This window comes from Mustela nivalis, assembly GCF_964662115.1.
Source record: "Mustela nivalis genome assembly, chromosome: 1".
Classification (NCBI taxonomy): domain Eukaryota; kingdom Metazoa; phylum Chordata; class Mammalia; order Carnivora; family Mustelidae; genus Mustela; species Mustela nivalis.
In genome coordinates this window covers 55017404-55040331 of record NC_139020.1, presented here as the reverse complement: position 1 = coordinate 55040331, position 22928 = coordinate 55017404, and the positions used below count along the sequence as shown (strand labels likewise).

The following is a 22928-nucleotide window of genomic DNA, read 5'->3' as shown; positions in this document are numbered from 1 at the left end:
CAGAGCCCTTACAGAATAGAATACACAGAAATTCTCGGTGGCGGAGGTGATGGGAAGCGATGATTACACTTGTTTTATTCTTTGTCCCTTAGGCAGTTTACAATATGAACCAGTTGCTTACTTCTTTTCTTATAACTCATGTTGAACTAAAATTTGAAAAAGAAAAAAATTTAACTTTATTGAGTTAAGAAGGAATCTCACCAGTAACCATAATCCCATAATCCTTTTTTTTTTTTTTACCAAAATATATTGCTCACAGTTTTTCAAGTCTAAGTTGCTAAATAGCTTTTACTTTTTCTTAGTTCCATTGATTTGTGTCTAGGTCACTTATCCACAGCTTTCTGTGTTCCTGTTTGTTTTTAGGCTTTTAATCTGTCATTTATTACATGTTCATGGAATTCCAACAAACAATGACCTCAGTTTAATAAACAATTTAGCTCAATCGAAACTTATTTTAATTCTCTCTCAGCTTCTGTTAAGGTAGAATTGAAGATAACTTTAAAATATATTCTCTTTGTTGTATTAACAATGATATAGGATATAGGATATGAAGCTAAATTACCGAAGATTAGCAAAATACATACTACAGAGAGAAGACAATTGTAGCATTAAATATGCCTTCATTTTCTCTGGCTTTACTGATACTCTTCCGCAGGATTTTGGTGCCCACCCTTCCTGAGTACATTTTCTTTTTTCATTCATTATTTCACAAATCCCTGCAGACCTAATAATATGATGCTAGCTGTTAAATGCTAAGGCTTTGCTTCTCAGTTAGAATAGAACAATGTCCTAGGGGGCTCCAGAAGCCACAGAATGAGCGGTTTTATTTAAGTAGTAGTACAGCATTTTGAATAATAATTTGAAACATTACTTCTCTTTGAGAAAAAATGGGTATGCCTTGAATCTGAGAGCCATGTTAGAGTGAATTGAAGGAGACTCAGAGAAATTTGAGGCATAGAGACTGACTTCTTGATACTGCACTCCAGAACTTTTAAGGCGTTTTTACTGAAAACTTTTCTGCCATTTAAAGAGGTAATGTACATACAGGGCATAATGTGCATTAATCTTAAGTGAAGAGTTTGAGTTTTTAACATACATGTACAGTACAAGTAGCTACCACCTGTTCCACAGTACAGAATATTTCCAGTCCCCTACAAGGTTTTTTCAGTTGTCCCTTCTCATAACGTTCAGATAAGTGGATTCATAAGATATGTACTTTGGTGTCTGGTTTCTTCGATTCTATAAATCTGTGAAATTTATTCATTTCGCACATGTGGTAGTATTTATTCTTTTTTATTTCTGTGTAGGATTCCACTGTATAAATGTACTATAGCTTATAGGCTTATAGACATTCTCCTATTGATGGGCATTTAGGTTTCTAGGTCTGGGTGGAATTTTGAATAAATCTGTTGTAAACATTTTCTTACTTTTTTTGGATATAGGCTCTCATTTATGTTCCTAGGAGTAGGATTGATTATGGTAGGTTGATGTTCAGTTTTAGTCGAAATTGCCACAGTTAGACCATTTTTACCTTCCTATCACTAATACATGAAATTTGCTGTCACTCATCCTGATAGATTCTTGGTGTTTTCAGACTTTTAAATTTTAACCATTTTGGTGGGTGATGTTAATGGTAAATATATTTGTGCATACTTCATGAGAGCAATATCTGAGCATACAAAGAAATGGTTACCATGTAAAAGGAGAAGATTGATTTTGCTATTATGCTGTACTTCTGCAATATTTTTTCTTTATAGCCCCATGCAGAACCTGAGTTTTGAAATTTTTTATGATTGGCAGAGCTGAGCTGGTCTCGTTCTTAATGGTTTTTTATAGCACTAATGTTACATAGTGATTATGAGCACAGATTCAGGAACGATTACTTTCAGTTACTCTGCTGTCTTGGTGTATGCCTCGGTTTACTCAGCAGCAAAACAGCACCTAGCATATAGGTATTGTGAAGGTGAAAATAATTAACATATATAGAACAATGCTTAGGCCAAAGTAAGTGCTAAAATATTAGCTATTACTAAAATAAATGCTATTTGCATGGAAACGTCCAAGTAAAGAAGAAAATTTTTAAAGCGATTTTTACATTTTACCTTGTAATAAATATTACATGGCAGAGTACTTACATTGTTGACATACAGGTCTCTTACCCAGGGAAATTGTATTTAAAGCAGAAAAATGTCTTAATTTTGGAGGTGTAACTTCATAAGTAGTCAAAAGAGCAATCAAAGTATTCCTTACTCCCCAAATATCTACTGTCAATGTGTAATTTCACCATTGGACCTGTTTTTTTCTTTTTAGATTTTAATGTTAAAATACATGCTCCTTGGGAACAGATACTTAGAAACTCCCCCTTTTTTTTTTTTTTTTTTTTTTTAAGATTTATTTATTTTAGAGAACAAGAGGGAGAGTGAACATGAAATGAGCGGCAGCTGAGGCGGGGAGAGAGAGAATCTCAAGCAGACTCTAAACTGAGCTCGGAACCTGAAACAGGGATGGAACCCAGGACCCTGAGATCATGACATGAGCTGAAACCAAGCGTCAGATGCTTAACTCACTGTGTCACCCAGGCATCCCAGATGTCAGCAAAGCTTTAGAAGAAAAACTGGTATCTGGGGAGGGAATAAAAGAGAGATACAGAAAGGAAAGTTTAGAGGGATATTGAAACAGCCTGTTTAGACCTCATCTTTTTAAAAATAAAAGTGTTTGAATCAGATTTTATCTAGTTCTAAGGTAACTAATTGTTTTTCCATCCTTATAGAAAAGATAATTTGTTTTATAGAAAAGTTAGGCTTTTAATAAAATGCAAAAAGCCTTTTGAAAATACGTGGCTGTCAAGGTGCCTGTGTAGCTCAGTCAGTTAAGTATCAGACTCTTGATTTCTGCTCAGGTCATCATGATCCTAGGGTCCTAGAATCAAGCTCCCCATTGAGCTCCCCACTCAGTAGAAGTCTGCTTTTCTCCATCTTCCGTCTTCCTCTTCCCCTCCCCATTCTTGCTCTCTCTTTCTCTCTAAAATATATAGTAAAAAAAATCTTAAAAAAAAAAAAAAAGAAAAAGAAAAGGAAACAAAATACCTGGCTCTCTGACTACTGATTTTATTTTGGTTTTCAATCTCAGCTTTACCTTTTCACATGGGAAAGGGAAGGGTGGTTTATAGAGTTATAAGAAAGGAGTAAAAGTGAAATAACCAAAAATAAAAATAAAATTTGTGCATGTATGACCTGGCTAATTAAAAACTTTTTTTTATACTTCTATTTTTGTAATCTCTAACTTCTAGGCTCAGCTACTGTCTTTAGAGGGAGCAAAAAGAATAACTACATAGTTGGTCCCAAAGCTAAACCTTTGGATTTAGCTACTTTTTACTTTGCATTACCTCCCTCAAAATAGGTGGAGTGCACATACTCGAGCTTATTTACTCAATAATTACTCAATAAATATATTGCAATAGAGTGTTGATTTATACCCTATGCCTTCATAGGGTGTTCAGTGTACTAAAGAGGATAAATATTGCTATATTGTCAAAGTTTGTCAGCTCATAAAATTAAGTATAATGTGCTATAGGATAGTGTAATAGACAAACCTAACCTAGTTGGTGAAAGAGGGTCAGGAGGAAACAAATTAAAACTTGGATCTGAATGATTACATTAGCTAGGTAGAAAAGGTATAGGTAGTCTTCCAGGAAGAAGGAATGGCATTTGACTTTTCTAAATTGGAAAAAAAGCATGGCAGGGGCACCTTGGAAAACAGTTCTTATTTGCTTGGAGAAGGGATGGAAATTGCCAATTCTTAACTAACACATTTTAATTACTGTTTTGTAGGTAATTTCTGGGCAGAAACTCACACGATTGTTTACACCAAATCAGATATTACCAAGTGAATGCTTGAGTTGCCTTGTGGAGCTACTTGAAGACCCAAGCATAAGTGCACCACTGGTCTTAAGTATCATCAGCTTGCTATCTCAACTAGGTAATGTATTTCCTTTCTCTTTCACATTTTTTAGAAGATGTTGAGTTTAATATATTTGTAAAGGGTGTATTGAGTTATAGTATCTTTTGGAGAATGAGTCACATTCAAAAGATTTTTTCATTGCCGGATCTTTCAGAACTTTTTGCATTGTGGATCCTTTATAAAAAGAATATTGTTCACATCCTTTCTTCAAATTATTGGAACAAAGAATCTAAAGCATAACAAAGGTTCAGGGGTCTACAGAAAAGAATGTGTCTTGGGAAATGCTGGCCTACTTTTGAATTAAAAAAAAAAAAATACATGTACATAATGCCTGTATTAAATACATCACTCAGAAAACTCATAGCTAGTGATTTCTAAAAAAAAAAATCCTTTTTTGATAGACTACACCAAACAGAGCTAAGGGTAAAAATGCAGGTGTTGCTTTTTCTACTTTTTTCTACCTTTAGTTTTTAAATTTTCATTTCATGGGTACCTTTTTCCTTGATGTGTGCTTGGGAATAGAGGGGAGTTATTCCCTCTATTGTGTATGATAAAGTTAATGCATACTTGTCATTAAAAAAATCCCAGGGATCCAGGAATATTAACATAGATCATCATATCCAGTGGAGCGTTCTGTGATAATGGAAATGTTCTGTATGTGTATTTTCCATTATAGTAGTCATTAGCCACATAGAACTATTGAGCATTTGTACTGAAAGTAGTAAACTAAAGAACTAAATCTTTAATTTTTAATTGATCTAAATTTAAATAGTCTCTCTGGCTTAGTGTCTAACAAGTTAGCACAGATACAGAGTAAAATAGAATGTCTTTACTCATCACCACCAATTCTTCTTATCATTTCCACTTTGGTAGATAATATTTCTTAATGGTTTGATAGGTGTCTTTCTAGATCTTTTTTAATGCTATAACAAATTATTTTAGATCAAATAAACTAGCATACTTTTTTAAAGATTTTATTTATTTGAGAGAGAGAGAGCGTGCATGGTGGGAGAGGGAGTGCAGAAAGAGGGAGAAGCAGGGTCTCCACCAAGGAAGGAGCCCAACTCCTAGGCTTGATCCCAGGACCCACAGACTATGACATAAGCCCAAGACAGACACTTAAGCAACTGAGCCACCCAGGTGACCAATTACAAATAATTTTGGTTGTTTTTAAAGAAATGGTGTTGCAAAGCATCAGATTTTTTTTTTTTCCACTCAACATATGTTAGCTATCTTTCCATATTGGTGTCTTTTTAATAGCTGCCTTGAACCATATTGTAGAGTACTATAATTTATTCAAGTATTTTCCTAATGGTGGGTACTCATGTATGCTCTTTTTCAAGTTTTTGCTATCAGAATCAATATATTTTTATGTATTTTTGCTCAAATATTGGTGTGTTTCAGTTGAATTAATTCTCAGACTTTTCAGGTCATTTTTCAGTTCGATGGCCGATACTAGAAAGTTTTATTTTTTTAGTTAATATACTTACTCTTTTTTTCTTCTTCTTTTTTTTTTTTAATGATTTTATTTATTAGACAGAGACAGGGGGTGAAGGAACACAAGCCACGGGAGTGTGAGATGGAGAAGGAAGCTTCCCGTTGAGCAAGGAGCCCAATGTGGGGCTCAATGCCAGGACCCTGGGATCATGACCTGAGCTGAAGTCAGATGTTTAAGGACTGAGCCACTCAGGCACCCAATAGACTTATTCTCTAGAGCAGTTTTAAATTACGAAAAAATTGAGATGATTATCTCTAAATTGCGAAACTTTTCCAAATATGTAAAGCAAGTTTTTTCCTTTAAATTAATTTAGTCCACATAGAAAAAATGTTTGTTTATTGACAAAAATGGAAAAGCTCATATTCCCTTTCGTTTTCCAGCTCATACTATTTCTGTGATTAAACTTCTGAATTGGAAGGTAATTATAAATAAAATAGCCATATCATACTTGGTATTCTTAAGCACAGTAAATTTAATATGAAATAAACTTAAAATTATTTATCTTTTATCCATGAAGATCATATAGAAAAATTATATTTGGTGCCATTTTATCTTAATTTACAGCTGTAGACAATGAAACCAGAGACTGTCTTCAGAATACATATAACCTGAATAGCGTACTGGCAGGAGTGGTTTGTCGGAGCAGCACTTGCCATAGTGATTCGGTGTTTTTGCAGGTACACACACCTACACAGTACTCTTCACTTATACTTGTTTTTCTTTCTTTATTTGCATATCAAAATTGACAGTATGTATTTTAAATTGCTAATTTATGGTGTATATACCCACATAATTCTGCATGAATAGGTCAGTTCTTGCCATTAATAAATTTAAGAGCTGGTTAATCACACATGTACTACTATTTAAAAGTTTCTAGAGAAGGGAAGCTTATCTACATCTACAATTAGTTTTGAAGAAAAGCAAATCTAATCACTTTGACAGACTTAAAAACACAGATGTAAACATTTTGAGATATAAGCTATTCGTATTAAAATCGCAAATTGAGTTCTAGTCCCAGTCTGCTGAGGAAACATTCTACAAAAAATTAAAGCTATAGATTTAGTCTCCTTTTGCATAGACTCAAAGGTCTCATACAGATATTTTGTTGAACCTAAAATGCCATCAGCTGCAAGAAAGGAAACCATCACCAATTAATCTGACATGTGGTTTTAAAGATGGAAAAATATGAAAAATATATATATATGTATATGTTTTAGTGTGTGTATATGTTTAATATGGTTAAGTGAACCAGGTTGATGACAAGATGCTCTGTTTGAGACAGATTATATAGAAATGTGTGTAATCAGGAGATGAGCCCTAAAATTCTTAGTAGTCTCATTACATTATGTTTAAAAAACAGAACCATTTTAAGAAATAGAAAAATTCTTGCTCAAAACTCTCTTCCTAAAATGGTGACATGCTCAGAATGTGCTTAGAAGTCCATACTTAAAAGCAAAGAGTATATTTTTATATTTATATTCACTAGTATTTTCTTATTCTCAGTGCATTCAGCTTCTGCAGAGATTAACATACAACGTCAAAATTTTCCATTCTGGTGCCAATATAGATGAATTAATTACCTTCCTGATAGATCATATGTGAGTACGCAATCAAGCAGTAACGAAATAATCTGTTGATTTATTTTTAAAGTAAAACTATAATAATTTGGTTTTTCTTAGATAATATTTTCCAACTTTTTGACTGAGTCACCCAGGCGTCCCAATATTTTCCAACTTTTTAAATTGAGTGGGACTCCAATTCTTATTTACTCTTTTTAGATGATTTCAGGGATCAAATTGTATTAACCAGCTTTAATTATTATGACAATAATTTATGAAATGAATTGATTTGAACAGAAAAAAAACTGTTGGAACTGAAAATTTTATGCTTATGTTTAATCTTGATAGGAGAATATATGAATGAGATAGAACATGGTCATTCTGACAATTATCTCCTTATTTCTATGCCATAATCGAATAAGATCACTTAGTTTCAGAATATGAAATGAATGGTCAATATTCAAAGCTTGACTGTCTTCACATGTTAATCATTTTTGCATAAAGAAAGGAGTTTAAATTACTATAAAATAGAGTAATTTAGAATGAACTTAATGCTTTTATCTTCTATTATCTTCCTTAAAACAACAGTCAGTCTTCTGAAGATGAGTTAACAATGCCTTGTCTAGGATTACTGGCAAATCTTTGTCGACAGAATCTTTCTGTTCAAACATACATAAAGACTTTGGTAAGTTTTGGATATTCTTGGTGTGTTCTATGCTTAAAGAAAATGATGTCCATATTTTTCTTTAAAAAAAATTAAGAATTCTCATGTCTCATCCATCTGACTCATCAAACTTAAGGAACAGATTGACACATAATTAACTTGACGTGTTCCAACCTTTGCACATGTTGTATTTAAGATGGTAAGTATTAATGAAAATGTTGAGTACTAGAAGTTTTCCTTCTCTACAGCATCCCATTATTTCTTACGCTGAATAATTCAAGATATGCTAAAGTATTTTGTACTAATAGAAAGGACAGACATCGCTAGCAATCCCATTTGCCTCAGAACTTATATATCCACAAAATCAATGGCACCTCCACCAGAAAGATCCATGAATAAATCACTACAACTACCAGCACTTGAAATGAGTGAAAGCACACAAGTTAGGTTAGCTGAACCAGTGTTAGAAATACGTCAAATCAAGAAAGTTCATTGATTCTCTAAGGTACTTTGTGAACAATTCCCCTGCTGTGCAATATCCAATATTACCTGTTTATTTCAAATTAAACAGTATCTCATTTGTTTATGTATTGGAGGTACTTTGGAAGTGGAAGTTGTCTTGAGCCATAGAAGTGTTTAAGTAATATCTTAAATTGATAAGGATGTTTAATAAAAGTTTACCTATTCTTTTAGAAAAGTTTACACTTTCTAAACCAAAATATAAAACTAATTATTTTTTATTCTAATTTATTTAAAAATTTTTTTCTTTCTCAGAATAATGTGAAATCTTTTTATCGAACTCTTATAAGTTTCCTGGCCCATAGTAGTTTAACTGTGGTTGTGTTTGCACTTTCAATATTATCCAGTTTGACATTAAATGAAGAGGTTGGGGAAAAGGTAAATATGATTTATTTTTATTATTTTTGAAAATAGTTTTGAAATTTATATTCTCTGATATTTTTAAAGTTACTGAGACTTTGTTAAGCTATAGAATGGTGTCAACTTAAATTTTTTGTGTGATATACTTTCCCTAATTTGCTTTTAAGCTGTTCCATGCTCGAAACATTCATCAGACTTTTCAGCTAATATTTAATATACTCATAAACGGTGATGGCACATTAACTAGGAAGTATTCAGTTGATCTACTGATGGATCTCCTTAAGAATCCTAAAATTGCTGATTATCTTACCAGGTATGGCTCTCTGACAAATTTTAAGACTTGCTTTGTTTTATTTTTCTTTTCAATGAACCAAGATATGTTTGTGAGGAATAAAACTGCCTTTTCAGATTTAGTAAACTGGGATTCTACTAACGAACAAGGGACTCAATTGAAATGTTTTGATGTGCTTTATTTTCATTCTTTTTGCTTTTCTGGCCTGAAATGTATATAAGAACATGGGGGAGAGGTGTGTTTCAGTCTTTGTCTTAGATAAATAATGTTGTATCACTCTCTGAAGTGTATACATCTTGATTAATCTTTTCCAGCATTGGATTTAAATCTTGAACATTACAGTTTTTGGAAAGACATTGTTATTATAGGGACATTCATGTCAGTATGTCAGTATATTTGTCTTTTTTGCATAAAAATGAATAGCATTTTCTTCATCATGTGCCTCTCTTCTGTCATAAGGTAGAATGAGAATATATGTTTATATGCCCATTCTATCTCAGTGGCATTTCATGTGATCATTTATCTTTTGAGATCAGTTATCAACTGTTTTCCAAAGAGCTCATGGCCATTTAATAGCTTTTATTTTTTAGGGATAGGGAAAGGGCAGAGGGAGTGGAGAGAGAGAATACCAAGCAGTCTGTACATCCAGTGCAGAGCCCAAGAAAGGGCTAGATCTCACAACCCTGAGATCAGGATCTGAGCCGAAGTCAAGACTTGGACAATTAACTGACTGAGCCCCTCAGAAACCCGTAGCCTTTTTATACCTTAAGTTAAATTTTCCCAGTGCTTCTGCTGCTTTGTGGTCATGGGTCAGGAAATTGTAGAAATTGCTTCAAAAAGTTCAATTAATCATTCACAAATGAGAAGATAATTATGGAGCCCCTGCTGTGGTCAAGTACTGGGGGAGGTGGGAGTGTTAGCAGAGACAGGAATTTGAGCACATAGCCCCTAATCTTTGAAGAACATGGAATCCAGAAACTGTACAAAGATATAGTCCTAGATTTTAAAGAACATAGAATCTAAACATTAAAAAAGCAAAAGCTAACCACTAGGAGAAGTTTGACCACTACCCATATGGTTAATTGTTTTACAGAACCAAGAAGCATTCACATTAGTAATGGATAGTTAGGAAAAAGGCAGGCAGGGACAAGGGGCCCTGCCCTAAGAGGAAAGGATTTAAACCATCCTGGAAGTAGCTTCTCCACTGTTTCTACCGTGATAGGTAGATGACAAAAGTCCTGATTGGGTGACAGGCTCATGGAGGATTAATCAGATTAAAACAGCCTGCCAACAAGCCCATAAAAACTATTAGACTTAAGAAATCTGGTTGCAACTCTCTTGGGTCCCCTCCCTCTTCCAGAGCTTTGTACTATCACTCAGTACACTTTGCTTTGCTGTCCATAACTCTTCATCTGGTCTACCTCTTCATTCTTTGAAGCAGCAGGAACCAAGAACCGTGAGCACTAAAGGAAAAGGAATCCTACAGCATTGGTGGATAAGAAAACATTCTTCCAGAGTGCCCTTCCTTAATTGTCCTCCCTTTATCTGTTCTAGGAGTCCTCCCAGTATATTCTGTGTAACACCGGTCTGGCCACCAAATAGTGCTTATTTAACAAGTTCTAAGTAAACAGGGTATACCTCTGCAGGAGGACCAAAAATATAATCTGATTTAGCCTTAGTAAGGGATGCTTAATCCCTTCTTCTGTAAATCTCAGCTCCATTATCTGTTTTCTTTTTTTATCTAGCCTGGAACTCCAGAATCACCTCAAGAAAGGAAATGTTAAATAGTGTTATCTTCTTGTTTATTTGCTGTACCATTTAGCAAAATATTCCTAAATCTGTTCCAAAGTCTAATGTAATGTCTGGGTCCCTAGTCAAAACCTGAGAAAATCACACTTCATGAATTCATATTCTACATATTCACTATCTCTAACTTTATCTGGACAGCACTTCTTATATTTATTCCAAGCTTTTTTTCACATTTCATACGGTGGCCCTTTCAAATATTTACTACTTGGCTCTTGCCGCTTTTCACTCAGAAGATGACCTTATCTTTGTTTCATGGAAAAAAAAGTCAAACTGAATCCTATCTGATTGGAATTCTTTCAAATTTTTGCTCTTGTTAGTGTCATCTTATTTTGCTTATAAACACATACCTTGGGGTGCCTAGGTGGTACAGTCGGTGAAGCAGCTGTCCTCAGCTCAAGTTGTGATCTCAGGGTTCTGGGATCAACCCCGGCACTGGGCTCCCTGCTCAGCATTGAACCTGCTTCTCCTTTTCCCTCTGCCTGTTGCTCTGCCTACTTGTATTCTCTATCTCTCTGTCAAATAAATAAATAAATAAATACATCTTTAAAAAACACATCCCTTTATTCCATACATTAAGTCTCATTCTGTCCTATTTTTTTTAACAGTATCTTTTGTCTCTTCAATGTCTCCTATCCCATTGACTCCCTTCACTTTAACTTGACTTTCAACATTTCCCTCAACCATATGTCCCTTCTACAATCTATGATCTTCCCATTGCATTCAAGGTAAACAAAATTCTCAGTATAGCCCTCTAAAATCTGATCTCTGGGAACCGCTCAGCCTTTTTTCTTTACATTTTCTTATCTACTTTTCCCTCATCACTTCAGACAGTAAATAGAATCTCCAACTTGCTAGAAATGCCTTTTGTGTCATGTGCTATTTCCTCTGAAGTACTTCTGCTGGAAAGCTGGAATAATTTTTGCTTTATATGTCTAATTCCTGTTTATTTTTTAAGATTCAAGTGTGGGAAACCTCATCTGATCAGGCCTGGCACACTGAGTCTGGATTCAATATTCATCCTCCTAGCATTCTACATATTTCTCCATGATAGTGTTATATTTCACATTATATAATATTCTATGTTTCCGCCTTCGTTCTTAGACTGTTAGCTCTCTCACAGAGCATCGTTCTCCCAAACACAGGATGCACTAGTCACATAGACAATAATGTGGGTAGTACCTCTAGTAGCTCTTAAAGAGTTCTGTAACACAGGGCCCTGCTCCTTACCTCTCTATCTGCAGAACCTGATATAATATCTAGCTATTCTAAGTGCTTTATAAATAAATAGCTGCCTAATTTATTAGAATATTTCATGTTCTTTGAATTTTTACAAACTGAAAGTAGCTTAAAAAAAAAAAAAAAAAAGCAGTCAGGGCACCTGGGTGGCTCAGTTGGTTGTTAAACAACTGCCTTTGGCTCGGGTCATGACCCTGGAGTCCCGGAATTGAGTTCTGGGATTGAGTCCCACATCGGGCTCCCTGCAAGGCAGGGAGTCTGCTTCTTCCTCTGACCCTCCCCCTTCTCATGCTGTCTTTCTCTCATTCTCTCTTTCTTTCTTTCTCTCAAATAAATAAATAAATAAATAATCTTTTTAAAAAAATCAAAGTACTGAAAGTTTCAATGATTTATTTATTGCCACATGAATCATTGTTTTTTTCACTGTTCAATAAAAAACAGAGTCAATTTATGTATATCATAGTGGTGGAATGTTTTAAGTATAAATTTTTCGGGCGCCTGGGTGGCTCAGTGGGTTAAGCCGCTGCCTTCGGCTCAGGTCATGATCTCAGGGTCCTGGGATTGAGTCCCGCATCAGGCTCTCTGCTCAGCAGGGAGCCTGCTTCCCTATCTCTCTCTCTCTGCCTGCCTCTCCATCTGCTTGTGGTATCTCTCTGTCAAATAAATAAATAAAATCTTTAAAAAAAAAATAAAAAGTATAACTTTTTCAACGGCTGTTCTATATTAGAAGCTCAAAATAAATAGATGAAAGAAAATATACTTAAGTTTTATATTTATTTTGTATATAAATCCTTTTGATGTGTCAGTTTCATAATTATCATTTGATGTATATTTTTAAACTTAGGTATGAGCATTTTTCTTCATGTCTCAATCAAGTACTAGGTCTTCTTAATGGAAAGGATCCTGATTCTTCTTCAAAGGTACATAAAATTATGACTTTTGTTTTAAACTTTTGAAAACTGTAATGTGCAGAAAAATCTTAAGTTTGCAGCTCTCTGAATTTTTTACAAATTGAACACAGTCATATAACCATTATCTAGATAAAAAAATATAGCATTACCAGTACTCAGAGCCCTTCTCAAGTCTTCGTTCACCGTACTAAAAATTGTTTCACAGTGCCTAATGAATATATGTGTACCGTGACACAGCAATTCCACTCCTAAACCACGTAATCAAGACAAACATGTCCATAAGCTCATCAAAAGACATGTAGAAAATGTTAAATAGAAAATGCAGTTTTAAAAATGATACCATTTTTGGATTTTTAAAAATGTCAGATGCTTAGGGATAAATCCAACAAAACACATACAAGTTCTCTACTCTGAAATTATAAAACATTGAGAGGTATAAAAGACCTAAATAATACAGATATATCAAGTTCATAGATTAGAAGAGTTTCAAATTCATACCAGGTTTTAGTGTTTTTTGTGTTTGTACTTGTTTTGATTTTGATGTATGTGGACATTGGGAAAGTCTAAAAATAACTAATGCTATCCTGAAAAAAATGAAGAATGTTGGAGGACTTCTAAATACTACCAGAATACCAAGACTTACTATAAAGCTGCAATAATTAAAACAGTGCAGTACTGTCATAAGGATAGACAGCTAGTCCCCTGAAACAGAGTACAGTTTAAAACCAAACCATGACATACGGTCTCCTGAATGTTAACAGTGCATTTCTGAAAGTATGGTCATTTCAGTAAATGATACTGGGTCAACTGAATATCCATATGGGAAGAAACTGGATTTTGTTTCCTACCTCACATCAAATGTGAAAATCAGTTCCAGAAAGCCTGTAGATTTACATCTGAAAGGTAAACAGTGAACTTAGAGAAGAAATGCCTAGCAGAATATCTTTACAGCCTTGAGAAAGACAAAGATCTTTTTAAATAGGAAACAAAAGCACAAGGTATATAAGAAAAAGTTGATAAAGACTGCCAGTAACACAGTGGAAGGCAACCCACAGCATGGGAAAAGGGACCTATGATACATGTATACAACAGAGTACTCTGATCTAAAATATATGTAGTTATTATTTTATATATATTTAAAAACGTGTATTTGTAAATCAAAGAAACACTGAACTCAACAGATAATCTGAACAACAAAACGAATTGGTCAATAAATATGAAATTGCTGTTCCAACTTTATTAACCTACAGGGAAATGCAAATTTAAATGATAATGTGATGCTACTATGTGCCCACCAGGTGGTTAAAATTAAAAATATGAATAGCATCATATTTAGATATGAATATAAAAATCCCATAAGGTTGTCGTACTCATGGGCTGAAAATTGGCCCAACTACTTATGAAAATAGGTATTATTTAGAAATTTTGGACATGCATAGAGTATGAGCCAGCAATTTCACTCACCCAAATAATGAAATACATACATTCACCAAAGGCCGTGTATAGCTATACTACTCCTATAAGGCAGGAATTAATCCAAATGCTATTAATAGTGGAATGGGCAGATAAATTATGGCACGTCTGTATATTAGAAAACTACACAGCAATTAGGATGAGTAAAGTGCAACTGTGTGCAATAATATGAATGAATGTCAGTAACCTGCTGAGCTCAAGAAGTCAGATGGAAGGAAGGGTATATGCACTGTAAGATTCTATTTATTTATAAAGTTCCATGTGACTTGTTTTATATAAACTGGCAAGCTGATTAAAAAGTGTAGAAATGCAAAGATGCAAGAAAAGCTAAGATAAAATTAATCTACAGTGTCAGAAATCTGACGAATTTGACTGAGGCATTGTCTGGGAGGTACACCAGGAACTTCAGGAGTTTTAGTAGAATTTTCTTGATCTGGTTGCTACTTACACAGGTATGTTCACCTTGGAAAAACCATCCACCTTTGTACTAGTGATTTATTACTTCTGTACATTATACTTAAGAAGTGTATATGAGAAGGTATTTTCTTACATGACATATTACATATTGCATATTATATGACATATTACATACCTTACATGGGTATAATGTGTCTCTGATAAGAGAAAAGAGAAACTGATGACATTGCTTGCCTTCAGGGAGTGTAGCTAGAGATCAGGCTGCTTTGTTTAGCCATGGAACCAAGTAAATGTATTACCTATTCAAAAACAGGTACTATGGGGCGCCTGGGTGGCTCAGTGGGTTGGGCCGCTGCCTTCGGCTCAGGTCATGATCTCAGGGTCCTGGGATCGAGTCCCGCATCGGGCTCTCTGCTCAGCGGGGAGCCTGCTTCCCTCTCTCTCTCTCTGCCTGCCTCTCCGACTACTTGTGATTTCTCTCTGTCAAATAAATAAATAAAATCTTAAAAAAAAAAAAAAAACAGGTACTATAATCTATATTTGAAAATGAATAAATCAAGGATTATCATTTGTTATATAGTAAATGTTAATGGGCTGAATTCTATTAAAATCAGATGCTGTCAAGTTGGTCAAAACACAAATCCCAATTATATGTCATTTATAGAAATACAGATAAAGGTAGAAAATAAGTGGATAGACAAAGAGATGCCAGTGATTTATTTTAAATGATAGGTTGGTAGTATATGAAATGAGGTAGAACTTAATTAGCTAATAAATATGTTGGTGTGGGATGTTATGTGATGTTATAAAGGCCCAATTTATGATGTAAAGAACTGAGGTGTAGAATAGAGGAGTTAACAGCTACAATGTCAAAAGCATGCACACAATGTAGAAATAGCCATACTTAAGGTTTTAAAGCTTAGGAATACCACTTTTCGGTATTATCCTAAAGTATGCTTTATAGGAATTCTCAAATCTCAGCATGATTGTAGGTAGTTTCTAACTTTTTTTTCACTGTAAAAACAGTATATCTGTGCTTTGAAAAACAAAAACAACTAAGTACTATAGAAGACATGATATTAGTTGAAGTTGCCCTCCTTTCTTTGGCTCTCACAGCTCTGCTTACTAGGAGTAACTACCATTAACAAATTTTGTAACCTTGCATTTTGAAAAATGTTACTTAAAGAAAAATTGGAAGCTGTCTTTAATTTTTGTTTTAAAGTATCTTCTTAAAAATGTCATTTTCAGCTTGATCACTTGGTTGTTTTGTACATTAAAGGCCAATGAAATTGACATTTAACAAAGACTTTATATTGCACAGGTTTTAGAATTACTTCTTGCCTTCTGTTCAGTGACTCAGCTGCGCCACGTCCTCACTCAGATGATATTTGAACAGTCTCCATCTGGCAACACCATTCTGGGAAGCCGTTCTAAATGTTTAGAACCTACAGTGGCTCTACTTCGTTGGTCAAGCCAACCTCTGGATGGGTCAGAAAACTGTTCTATTTTAGCCTTGGATTTGTTCAAGGAAATATTTGAGGTAATATAATAATAGACAAATTGACTTTTCCATTTAACGATTCTCAGTGAACAGTTTACTTTCAAAAACATCCACAATAAACTAATTGTTTATACACTTTAGGAAAACATTTAGCTAACTCCCTTTCTTTCAGTCACTGAATTTCCCTTTTTTGGACAAAGTCAGGAACGTTGTGTTTTCTTTTTTTGCACTAAATAACTTATATATACTCCTTTCAGTGTAATAAGTAAAAGTATTTGCTGAGATTTTACAGCTTGTTGTCTGCCTATACTTCTTGCAGTAGTCACATTCTGTTCCTCCATCTTGGTAGATACTGTCTGCTGTCTTTATTAGCCTATTGACTGGACTAATATAGGAACATTGGATTCAGTCACTAAGATGCAGTGAAACATGTCAGACACTGCTAGGCACTTGGGATATAGACAAAAATTCTTTCCCTAGAGGCCATTACATTCCGCTTTATTATACTTTCTAGCTCACTTAGCATTCTGTACTATTGTCCCTGTTTTTGTACTCATTCTGCCTACCACAGTATCTTAGAGTATTTCCCTCATGACTGGATCTGATGGACAAATTACTCTGTTTTATGTTGGTCTTAACTGTTAATCAGTTTTAGCATTTAAAAAAGTCTTCAAGATTCTGATGGAAATTATTCATGATTGTAAAGTATTAAGACCAGTGATAGTTATTTAATTATTGTAATTGCACTTAACAAATTCAGGATTCTTGTTTTCAAATCATGGACACAATCCCTGGGAAAGTCTTGTTTGCAGTTAAGTAGCTTAAAACCTTATTGTTTCATTTAAGAAAAAGGTCATCATAGCCATCTAAATTGGATAAAAGGGTAGGTTTTAAATAGGAGACACAGGTCAATTAAATATTGAAGTAATTAGAAGAGATTTGATGAGAATGTTGCTGCTCAGTGATGACTCTGTTCTGTATTCCATCTTTATTTTTCATCACTGGTGGTGGTTAATTCTCCAGGACGTTGTAGATACTGCTAACTGTTCCTCAGCTGACCGTTTTGTGACCCTTCTGCTGCCTACAATCCTTGATCAACTTCAGTTCACAGAACAAAATCTAGATGAAGCCTTATTAAAAAAAAAATGTGAAAGGATGGTCAAGGCCACTGAAGTTTTGTTAAATATCCTTTACTGTTAAAACATGGAAACTAGCCATTCATTTTTTTCTAGCATCACTTTTACTGCAATTTTGTCTTTGTTTGTAAATGTGTCACTTCTCATACTTATCTCATACTTATCAATTCAGGATTATTGAATTGGAGTTTAAACTATAGAACTAATTCTCAATGAGGAGTCTATGAAGAAGTTGTCCAGAATTTTTTCCCTTATTTTTCTAGTAAAACTTTTAAACTAAAGAATATTTCATAATTTTTAACTTTTTAAACTTTTTAAACTTGATTTGTACATTTTTACTGCAATTTGAGATTAAGAGATACATTCTAAAATAACTGCTTTATTACTATCTAATGCTAATTGCTTTCTCTGGATGATTTCTGGGGCCATCACTGGTTCATTGTATCAGAGAATAAACAAACATTGGTAAAGTTGTTAGTATTTTAGCTTATATTCTAATTTTTACTGAAAGTTAAAGCCTCTAGAAATATTTTAATAAAGGTGATATACTAGGTTATAAAAAAAGACACATGTCAAGACAATTTCATTCATTACAAAAAAAGAAAACCTTGAGTTCAATTTGTGTCACCGCCTAACTTTTGTATTCAGGTTTTCTTAGGTCTTGTGTTTGCTCTTTTCTTTTAGATCAGTTAATTCTAAGCCTTTTGAAGCCCAAGTCCCATTTTTAAAAAATATTTCATTAATGTGTTTTTATTATTATCAACAAGAAACCTTTATATCTCAACCAGATCTTTTATCTTTACTTGGTCAAGTTTCCTTATATCTCAGTAGTAAGAATTTGCTCAACTTCGTCCTGCCCTAGAGCAAATTCCACATCTATTTACTCTCTTCTCAGAGTTACTGCTCCTTAATTTTTCTCTTCCCTACAGCAGTGATTCTCAATCCTGATTATGTATTAGAATAACCTGAAGAACATTTTAAAAATCCTGACACCTGAACCTTACTTCCAGCAATTCTAACCTGATTGGAGTAATCTAGAGCCCTGGTGTGTGGGCAGTGGGGAGATTGTGATTGATTGATCAAACTACTCACATGATTCTAACATGCAGCTAAAGTTGAAAATCACTGCTGTAGAGACACATGATTATTTTGCTTGATTGTTGATATCTATCTATAATATATGCAGGCCTCAGAATTGGTATGGTTTTAAGCCAAATTTGATACTTTTTAAATGATACTCAAGTTAACTTACAATATTACAAAATAGAAAAAAATGACTTCCCTTAGTTCAGCAAATATTGAACCACTGTAATAAGCTTCTAAGAAAATACTAACATCCAGCAGAGTAACAGACATGGTGTCAGTCCCATCTCTTGCCACTTACCAGGCACTTAAATGCTCTAAGCTTTAGTTTCCTAATCTGTCATTGAGCTAATGTAACGATGATTATATGGAAGTGCAGTGACAAGATAATTTTTATGGAATCACTCTTAATACTGTGAAGTGCTATACGAATATAAGGGTTTTTTTGAGAATTTTTTGTTTGTATTCCTTAACAAAACTTAACCTCTGTGTGGAGATGATTCTCTAAAAATGCATGTTGCAAAAACTCTGACTACTATCAAATGTACCACTTTGATAGAACAACAATTTACATACGGCAAGATTGATCTGGGGTTTGGAACAAAGGTAGCAGATTCTGAATTGTGGTGAGTATATAAAATCCAAATGGCAAAATGGTAATACCAAACATAATAAAAATCAAAAGATCTAGTGATTCTCTCCTCTTGGAGGTAATCCTTGGGTATGCACTATTAACTCAAGGTGTAGCAGGGAATTAACAAGTTTTTTCATAATTTTTTAAAAATTCATTCAATTCATAGATTACATGCCTTGAAGAAAGGATAATCTTAACATCCATGATTTGTTTTTCATTGTTTAGGTTTGTTTTTTGTTTTAATTTTTGATTATCCTGAAGTGTCTTTCATAGTTCTTTTCTGGAGGTTCTTTCTGACATTGCCTCAGTAATTTTGTGTTTTAAACAAAAAGGCATGAAAAAACAGAAGGTCATTTTTTTTATTACCAGGAAATCAGTTACTACTGAAGGTTTCCTACTAAAAAAGACAGTTCTTTTCCTAAGCATGTTAAGACTTATGGTTTAAAGGTGAATTTTCACTGATAGTGATGAGAGAGATAGATTATTTTATTGCTCCTTTTCCGCATGAATTAAGTCCATTAACAAATCTTTATTGAGGACCTGAATGCTAGACATTGATTTGTTCCAATTTCCATAAATGACATAATTGTCAATAATTGTGCTCCTCAAGAACAAGGATTACTTTTTTTTTTACTTTTTTATACTCCTTTTGTGGTATGAGGCTAAGAACATGGCTTAGTATAATTTATTTGATAAATGTAAGGTATTCTGTATTGCTTAAGGTTGCCCTTTATTGATATTCCAGTGAAAAAGCTAAAAATTAAGTAGGTCATTTTGCTGATGCTGTTGGTAATTTGGCTCAGAAAGTGGAAGCTCAGTGGTATTTGAAAACACTGTCTGAATTTAGACTGTTAATGCCAATTTGTTCTTTTGGGGTGTTGGGTTATAAGGATGCTGGTCTCTGTTATATTTTTACTTCTCAAAAGAAACAATACTTTATCTTCCTGAGGTTTAAAAACAAAAGTGTTGGTTTTTTCAGAATTTCTGTAAAATCATGGACAGAAATAAAGTTCTAAGCAACTTTTTGGTTATCTAATTTAAATATTTATTTTTAAGCAAACTTGCTGCTGATGTAGTTTTGAAAACTCTTGATTTGATGAACAGACTTAAACAGTTGGTTCCTGGTATGGAAGTAAGCTTCTATAAAATCCTTCAGGTGAGTGTAAACTCTTCAAATATTGAAGTTTATTCATACATAAATGCTTCCTAAGTGTGAGTTTCTGTTTTAATTATTTTGAGGTTTAGAAAGTGTTTATCTTAGAATTGGCTATCAGAAAAGAGTTAATTGCCTTAAGTAGCTATTTTATTCCCAGTACACTGTAATTTTACGTAGTTTTGCAGGAATTGAACATAAATGCTTGTGACTATAATGTATAGGATGTTCATGATAGTAGAGCTTCTTCAGCCTTTTTCCTTTCTTGTGCCATACTTTAGGTCTTTTTGTTTATTTCTAATAGCACTGCAGTGAAGGGGAAGTGTTAGTTTTGGAGTTTTTGTTTTTGGTTGGGATTGATGATGTCGAGTGTTAAGGGGATAAGGGACACATCCGGAAGAAAAGGACATGATTGTGAGTGATAGTAAGACCAGAGAGGGTATGCAGAGAATAGCTGACTCACGAATTTTGATGATGGTAGCTGAATAAGAGCTCTAATGTTTACCTTGATAGCCACAAAACCTGACTTAAAATAGATACTTAGCAAACATGTGTGGGGGGGTGTCTGGGTGGCTCAGTGGGTTAAAGCAAACATGTGTGAATTGAGTTACTATAATAAACAAAGATGGTTCTGGTCTATATAGACAGGGTAGAAGTCAAAACTGAAACCTTATACAGGAGCCCCTTGTATGCTTTGGAGAGCATAATGCTGAAGAGATGGGCTTCAGATGTTGACTCCACCAGTCAGTCAAGTCATTGCAGACTTGAGCAAGCTATTTCACTTGTCTGAGCTCTAGCTTCCTTAACTACAGAATGAAAATAATGAATTCCCCTCCATGGGAGCAGTTATGAAGGGTTACAATGAGGGTTATGGAGATAAAGCCCAGCTTTTGCTTTTTTTTTTTTTTTTTTAAGATTTTACTTATTTGACAGAGAGAGATCACAAGTAGGCAGAGAGGAAGGGAAGCAGGCTCCCCGCCAAGCAGAGAGCTCGATGCGGGGCTCGATCCCAGGGTGCTGGGATCATGACCTGAGCGGAAAGCAAAGGCTTTAACCCACAGAGACACCCTAAAGCCCAGCTTTTAACATGGTTCTGTGGCATAAGATTATACTTGAGTACTTACAAGACCCTCAACATTGTAAAATGTAAATAATTATAAAGGATTCATATTTTAATATTTGTTCTCTGTTAACAACTTAAAAATTGGGTCAAACTGATTTTGTGTCAATTAGGAGATTTTTTTCAGAATAAATGATTTGGAGCTTACAGTACTAATGTAAAATATTTACTGACATGAAGGACTTGTGTGTTAAATATAATTGTTTCATTGACAAAATTAGAATTTTTCTAGTTAATTTGAGTTTTACTTTTTTTTTACTTTTATTGGAAATGATTATTTGTTCTTACAGTCAGATTTTCTTTTAAAGGTAGCTAGAAAAATAAAACAGTAATTCAAAATATCAGTCAGTTGTGGATCATATTTTAAATTCATCATAATATGTAAGATGTGATTTTCATAGGTACAACAAAACTTTTGCCAGATTTTTTCAAAGCTAGTGTTCATATTGACTGCATAGATAATTATAACAAAGTAAAGGCTAATGAATACATTCAAACAGCAGATAGAAACCTTTCAGAATTTGCCTGGAATTATTTTATGGTTTAGCTCTGTTTACTCACCTTGCTTTAAAAATCCTGACATTATTTATTCCTTGTGCCTGTTGTTTTTTGGTTTCTTGATTTGCTTAGGATCCACGCCTGATTACTCCCTTGGCTTTTGCTTTAACATCAGATAATAGAGAACAAGTACAGTCTGGACTGGGAATATTGTTGGAAGCTGCTCCACTGCCAGATTTTCCTGCTTTAGTGTGAGTTGTAGTCATTTGCAGTGTATCTCTTGTGGTCCTGGAATATCCTGCTGTGTTTCTTTAATAGTCCTCAACACAGAGAGATTAGAAATTCTGTGAATCAGAGACTTCTGATGTTGGTAATTTTTCAAGTGATTAAAAGAAAATTTGATTTCAGTACCTGAAAAGACCAGGTGTATATTCAGGGAAAAACTAGCTTCAGACGGGTTAAATGTTTTTCAGGCACTATGCCTCTCTTTCTCTCACTTCCTCTATTTGATATAATAGCTTCTGGACTATGCTTATATCTTACCCAGTTTAGTTCTTACATAGAATGAGCTTTCCCTGTGTCAGCTATACGCCCCCCTCCCCTAAAAAAAAGACGTTCAGATTAGATGTGAGGAAGAATATCTTCAGCTTAAGGGTTTGCCAGAGGATAAAATGGGAAACTGCTCTAAAAGATTAAACACTTAATAAACAACATGGCTTTTAGGACTAAAAAACAACCAACAAAAACAAAACAGGAAAGAAAACAAAAAGCTTCTCTTCCCAGTTATTTAAATAAGTATTTTTTTTTTTTAAGATTTTATTTATTTATTTGAGAGAATGAGAGAGAACATGAGAGGAGAGATGTTCGGGGGAGAAGCAGACACCCTGCTGAGCAGGGAGCTGAATGTGGGACTGGATCCTGGGACTCCAGGATCATGACCTGAGCTTACCTGCCCCAGGTGCCCTGTTTAAATAAACCTAAGCATCACTTTTGTTGACCTAATCTGGGTCATTTGCCATTGAAGGACCTTGGCAGATAACAAGGGTTCAACTGTGAGAACTACATGAAGTGAAAGTTAATTTGGGGGCAGTGGGAGGATTTAAAA

The 22928-nt window shown here is 34.2% G+C and overlaps 1 protein-coding gene across 2 annotated transcripts in view; it reads left to right on the top strand.

Moving 5' to 3' along the window:
* The window catches only part of CIP2A (cellular inhibitor of PP2A), a 37240-nt gene that overhangs the window by 825 nt on the left and 13487 nt on the right, over positions 1–22928 (top strand). For both annotated transcript variants that reach the window (XM_082697350.1, XM_082697349.1), the window contains exons 2-13: positions 3831–3978; positions 6023–6135; positions 6962–7056; positions 7606–7702; positions 8456–8578; positions 8728–8873; positions 12742–12817; positions 16020–16238; positions 17223–17382; positions 18903–19044; positions 20109–20208; positions 21956–22074. In XM_082697350.1, coding sequence (XP_082553476.1) covers positions 7631–7702; positions 8456–8578; positions 8728–8873; positions 12742–12817; positions 16020–16238; positions 17223–17382; positions 18903–19044; positions 20109–20208; positions 21956–22074 — 1157 coding nt within the window. In that variant the 5' untranslated portion in view covers positions 3831–3978; positions 6023–6135; positions 6962–7056; positions 7606–7630. The remainder of the gene's footprint in view (positions 1–3830; positions 3979–6022; positions 6136–6961; positions 7057–7605; positions 7703–8455; positions 8579–8727; positions 8874–12741; positions 12818–16019; positions 16239–17222; positions 17383–18902; positions 19045–20108; positions 20209–21955; positions 22075–22928) is intronic.